We start from the raw sequence: 6,000 nt of genomic DNA on the forward strand, positions 1-6,000 counted from the left end.
CAACCCAGAAAAGAGTTTAGTACTGAAATTTTTCTCTGACCTTATTTTCTAAGATTACTCTACTAACCAGTTTTAAAGAAAGTATTTGCAGAAGTAATGAAAACATCAAAAGACTGTCTTTAAGTAATATTTAAATCTTGGGTGGGGAAGCAGCAGGCAGCAAATGAAGGTGCTTGCTATTTTTCGACCAATTCTCTAAATCCTAACAAAGTTAAAAAAAAACGCCTGCGTCTAAACTCTGCAGGCAACTTTGGCATCAAATCCGCTAAGAACATGGATTCGCGGTGATTCTTCCTTTTTCCATAGAACTTTATTTGTCCCTCAGCCCCGTCCCGGCTACAGAAAAAAACCACCAAAACCATCGCCTCTGTTCCAGCCTGATCCTCCCTCTCTGCCCCACTAAAATCAAGGAATAGCAGCAGCTCCAGCCCTAGAACAGTTCCGAGGCACGGCAAAGGAGTTAAACACGCAAGAGCTCTCTAGGAAAATCTAGAAACAGTTAGCTGGCTGTGACACAGACCTGCCAACACCTCGGCACACGGTGGCAAAGTGCCCAAAAAATGCCACCCTCTGGGTAAACCACTTTCTTCTTACAACTCGAGATGAAGCTACTACCAGTTGCAGAGAGGCGACCAGGGCATTATTTGGCAACCTGGATTTGACTTCCTGTAATCCTACACCGAAAGAGCGCCTAATCAACCTGAACCCTGACACCCAGGCCATTATCACTGGGCCTCCGGCTGCGCGCACCTCCCAGCTCCGGGCTGTTACCTCCCACGGCCTTGGCCACGGCGCCGTTGGGCCTCCCGCGGGCTCCCATGGGGCTGCCGTTCTGCTCCAGCCGGGCCACCTTCACCGGGGGAGGCCCCTTGACGTCGGGGCTGCCGCTCCTTCGGTCGGGGCTGTCCCGCAGACACGGGCTCTCGCTCCGCCGCTCCATGCTGCTCCGATTTGGAGACAAAGTTCCCACAGGCAGGTCGCAATAAAACGCGCAGGGACCTAGGGAGGGGGCGGAGGGGAGGGAAGGGGGAGGGAAAAAAAAAAGAGGGAAAACCGCTCACACACGTGATAGACGATCAGGCCAGTGGCAGAGCGCTGCATCGCAGCCACACAAACTTCCTCCCACGCTTCATAAGGGTCCCGCAGGGTCCCGGGGTAGCGGGTCCCAACCTTAACACTGGAGGCCCAGAAGCTGCCCAGGACTTGAGGTACTGAGACCTGTTTGGCCGCAGGTCCCAAGAGTTAGTCCTCGGTGTCGTGGACAGAGTCGGAGGAGCTCACAGCACTTAGCAATGCTCCCCCATTCATAGCGGCCAGCTGGCCTTAGCCCTTCTCTGATGGAGAGCCCCCCACCCTTTCCACGGGGTGGGGGTCGGGGTTTCGAAATGAGAGTACTTCAGAGCAGGAGGTCCCCACCCGGCCTGGGAGGGAGCCAGGACAGACACGGATCCTTAAGCAAATTAATTGCTTGATAAATGTGCTATGAATGGCCAGGCAGGAGCCAAAAGACTTGATCAATGGATCCCTGGACTCCCCGCTTTTTACCTTTTGGATCAAGTACACTTGTGTACACACACGTGCAGACACACACACCTCTGCACAAAAATATTAACTATAATTCCACGGGAACGAGCATCCCAAACACTTCGAGGTTTTTGGAGGCTCTCCTCCATCGCAAGATTACAATTATTATTATTACGGAGCATTCTTATCTTCATCTGTTCCCGAGTGCTTTTGTAAAAAGCCAATAAGCAGAAAACATAAAAGAAAGAAATCTAGAATCTTGGGTGCAGGAGCAGCCCTCATTAACCCTAATTTCTAAATCTGGGAAGTTTTCCTCGGGGTCCCTAAGCGGGCAACGCTCCACGCAGTTCCCCCGCAGTCTTGAATTTTGGAGGAGTGACCCGGAAGAAGGGAAAAACACCTGATGAACCGGCGCCCGAAATGTCACTGACACCCGCGAGAGGAACCCCCCTAATACACCTGGGGCGCTCGGAAGCCTCCAGGGAGCTTTGAACGCGGGAGAAGCCTAGCCGCCGCGGGTGGAAGAGGCGAGGTGGGGGGTGACCGAGTGGGGAAAGGAAGGAGGCAAGAGAGGTAGGGAGTGCGCGGCCGGGTAGCGAGAGAGGCTCCCGTCGCACCTCCCAGCTTCGCCAAGGAGCGTGAGAGCCGGAGCCGGGGACTACCGGGGACAGCCGGGGAACGGAGCGCTCCCCAGGCTTCTCGAACTCCGGGCGCCGCGCGCGGGAGCCCTAGCCCACCGTACTTACTGCTCACGGTCTGTCTGAAACTTGGCTGGCTGGGGCTCTGTCCATGGAGCAAAAGTAGAGAATCCAGGGTGGAAAGTTTCTGGTGATCTGCAGGGTTGTGTTAGTCTTCCTTTCTCTTTTCCTCCTTCCCCTTTCCTTTTCCTCTTCCCCGGGTCCTAGTGTTTAAGGTCCTGGGTCAGGGTGTCTTCTGTTCGGAGATGGTTGTTATGATGATGGGGGGTGGGGGGGAGGATGAGGGAGGAGGAGGAGAGGGGAAGGAGGACTCCTCCTAAGGGGCACCCGAGCGAGCGGGGGAGGGGACGGCGGGGGAGGGGGGGGAGAGAGGGGGCTGAATGAGCCTTTCACACCTTCGGGAAGGAGACCGGTTCTGGAGAGAAAGGGCTGAGGACTGAGAGGCTGCCGGGGCTTGCCGGCTCCTACCCGCCCCGCCGCTAGCTCGAGAGGAGGCGCGGCCGGAGCCGCGGGGACCGTGCCACCAAGAGCGGAGGAGGCGCGGAGACCCCGGACCGCGCTCCAGAGAAAACGCCGCGACCGCCCAAGCTGTCACCTCCAACCTCTCCCCTCGCGGCCGCCTCTGCCAGAAGCCAGAGCCGGACTCACTGACAAGCCGCAGAGAGAGACACACTGAGAGGGAGATGATTATTAGTTGCGTTGAGTCATCAGGCAAAGTGAGTCCTTTTGGGTTGTCCTCGGTTTCCGATTTCTCCCCCTCCCCCTTTCGGTCCCCAGATCTAGCGCCTTCAAAATAATAATTTGGGGTGGGGGTAGGGGAAGTCTCTGGGTTATTTCGGGATGGGAATGGGGGGGGACGGATCTAAACCCAAGCCAGACTGGTCCACCGCAATGAAGGAGGGGAGTGGGGGGCGGGGAGGAGGGCTGGGGAGGTTGCGGGGGGAGGGGGGCCCCGCCTGGCAGGAAATTAAACATCAATCAATCAATCGCTGTGAGCTCCGCGACCCAACGAGCCGGGCTGCGGAGGAGGCATAGGGATAGGCAAGAGGGTGGGAGGCAGGGAGAAAGGAGGAGGAAGGGGAGAGTCGGCGGTGGGAGCGGGGTGGCAAGGACCTCCTGCACCGGGCGACGAAGGACGGATGGCTGAGGACTGAGTGCGGCGCGAGGCGGTAGCTACCGCCGGCGGATGGGTGCGTCCGGGCGCTGACGAACGCCAGGGCCCAGGGTCTGGTCCTCCTCCTTGTGGCAAGTCCTGGGAGCAGCCGCCTCGCCCAGCCCCGAGGCGCACTCGTCCCGGCGCGCAGGCTGCGGCGACTAGGCAGGCGCTCGGTGTCGCGGCTCGCCGCAGAGGCGCAGACTGGCGCGCGGGAGGCGGCGGCGGCAGCAGCCTCGTCTCCGGGGCTCTGCTAACTGCGCCGCCGAGTACTTTCGACTTTGGAGAGATAGGAGGGCGATCGCCTCCCCCACCCACCGCCTCCGCCCACCACCCACCGCCTCCGCCCCTCGGAGCAACTTTTCTCGGTGCGGGCGAGCTCCCCATCAGCTCCGTGCCGACCGGTCCGGCCCGCTGCGCTCCCGGCCGCGCGTGGGGAAGGCCGCTTGTCCCTCTCGGATCGGGCGCAGCCGCGGGTCCGAAACAATAGCCCGGGTGTCCCGAACGCCCGGAGTGAGCCACCGCCCGCCGGGCCGTGGGTGGCACCGGAGAGAGGGTCGCTCGTTCGCTCACTCGCACGTACGCTCGCTCGGTGGGCGCAGGGCGGGACGCATCCCTGCCACTCTCGCCACGCCGGCGACGTTGCTTGCGAGCGGCACAGCTTGGGCCGCCCGGGAAGCCCGGGAGTCGGTGCCGGGCCGGGGCGCTGAGGCTGCAAGCCCTCGGTTGGCGGCATTGGGGTCTCCCGAAGACCACCGAATGCGGAAGCGAGCGGAGCCGAGCCGCGGGGGACCCAGCCTGTCCCCTCCCCACGAGCGAGGCCGCGCCGACGCGCCCCTAGCCGGTCCCTCTAGGGCTTAGGAGGCTGCAAACTTTTGCCGACTCCCGCGGCCCCGGCCTCCCTGCTCCCGCCGCGGGGCTCTTTTAAGGTGGCGCGCGCACGGTCCGCCCGGACCCGGCTCGCGGCCGCGCTTTTGTCTCGGCCGCCCGGCTGGGGCGCGGACCTCCTTAAGAATAAGCACGTGGGCAGGGGCCGCGGCCCCGGCTTGGTGCCCGCAGCGTCGGGGGCGCCCTCAGCCGCGGGGGACCTCCGGGTAGGGAAATAGCAATCAGTCCTCTCCGGCCTCGGGGCCCGAGGAGCCCCGGGAAGCGGCGGCGCCTCCCGGCCCTGCTGGGCACCGGGCTCCCTCCTGGTACCCAGGACCCCACAGACTCCGCTTTCCCCGGTTGCCAGAGCCATTAGTCCCCCTTAAGAAGCGTCGACTGTACGGCGGCGCCAGAGGGCCAAACTAAATTCGGTTTCGGGAAACGCGCTCGGGGCGAGCCTCGAAATCCCGGCCTTGAGCTGGGCCGGTGGAGGTGGCTTCTGCGGACAGAGCAGGAGACCTCGGCGGCTGTCCAGTCGCTTTGTCACCTCCTTCCCCCCACCCCCAACACCCCAGGGTCCCAAGCTCACGGTCAGCGAGGACTGAGGGTTTCTGAAAGCCAAAGGGTCCCCAAAACGAAACCTGTCCCTGGCCTAGATCTGGGTGCCCACAACTCGGTGAGCCCCACTCCGAGGAGCCGCCCACCAACTTCAGCAGAAGCCCCAGGCGACTGGGGAGCTGAGCCAAGCAGAGAGGGAGGCCAGCAGGGTAGCAATCCTCCGCGGAGTCACCGCAGTTTTAGGAAGGCTTTTTCTTCGCCCTGTTTTTTTCTCCCCCCCCCCCCCCGGAAAATTCCGAACCCCACCAACCAGCCCAGCCAAAGGGGCTAGAGAAAACTCGAAGCCCGTCAGAGCAAAGTGGCTGGAGTAAATCAGCCCCGTGAAGGTAGCTAAAGGGGTTTTGGAAGCAAAGAAAGAAACTGTAAGTTTGATCGACAAGCTTAAAAAAAAATTTAAAAATCTGTAATAGCATGTCGAAATGAGAAAGGGGAGTTTCAAAAAGTTAACTATCACGGTCAAACTTAGCCCGTTTTTAAGATGAGAATTGCGTATATCTTATTTATATATTAACAACAATAAGTTCCCCATTTCCTTTCTTACCTTGATGTTAGAAGTGCAGAATCCACCTCCGACCCAATGACCACGAACTAAGAAGAATTGATGATATTAGGACTTCAATACTCCTGGAAAAAAATGCAAATCGTTTAGTGGGGATCTTTTTTGTCTGATTCGTCAGTATTATTATATCTGATGATGCGAATGGTTGGAACGCTTCTACCCTAAGTCATTAATGAGCTATTTTATAAAAACCACAGTCGGAAAAATCTTCCTTTGCGTTTTCCTAAGGCTCACTTCGCTAACCTCACAGGCTCCTGTCAACAGCGTGATTATGGACTTCAGCTACTACACACTCTTATATGGCAGTATTGTTAATCAGTTAATATTTTATAAAGTGTAAATATTTTATTATGCTTTGAATGGAACTATTGATTCTAAATTATTAAAAACCCCCTAGAAATTCTACTTAAATAAACCATACAATTAAGTACAATTAAATGTGCATTGTGGCTAGATTCTACACCCTTTCAAACTCATTATTTCTCTTGTCTATTTTTGATAATGAAAAGAAAATCTACCATTTGGAACAAAAATGTCTAAGTTATTTAGAATTACATTTTAAAAAAATAAACAAGTTACAT

At 57.5% G+C, this 6,000-nt stretch overlaps 1 protein-coding gene across 5 annotated transcripts in view; it reads right to left on the minus strand.

Moving 5' to 3' along the window:
- Positions 1–5,484, minus strand: part of Satb2 (SATB homeobox 2) — a 171,280-nt gene extending 165,796 nt beyond the window's left edge. The window contains exons 1-3 of one of the 5 annotated variants that reach the window (XM_087902398.1): positions 5,402–5,484; positions 2,271–2,425; positions 751–999 (exon numbers count right to left, since the gene is read on the minus strand). In XM_087902398.1, the coding sequence (XP_087758524.1) occupies positions 751–940 (190 nt within the window). In that variant the 5' untranslated portion in view covers positions 941–999; positions 2,271–2,425; positions 5,402–5,484. Of the gene's footprint in view, positions 1–750; positions 1,000–2,270; positions 2,458–5,401 lie in introns of all 5 variants that reach the window. The other 4 variants (XM_087902399.1, XM_087902397.1, XM_085684232.2 and 1 more) reach the window with 4 other exon arrangements.
- Positions 5,485–6,000: the final 516 nt, after the last annotated feature.

Source organism: Myodes glareolus, chromosome 27, assembly GCF_982192425.1.
Source record: "Myodes glareolus chromosome 27, mMyoGla1.1, whole genome shotgun sequence".
Classification (NCBI taxonomy): domain Eukaryota; kingdom Metazoa; phylum Chordata; class Mammalia; order Rodentia; family Cricetidae; genus Myodes; species Myodes glareolus.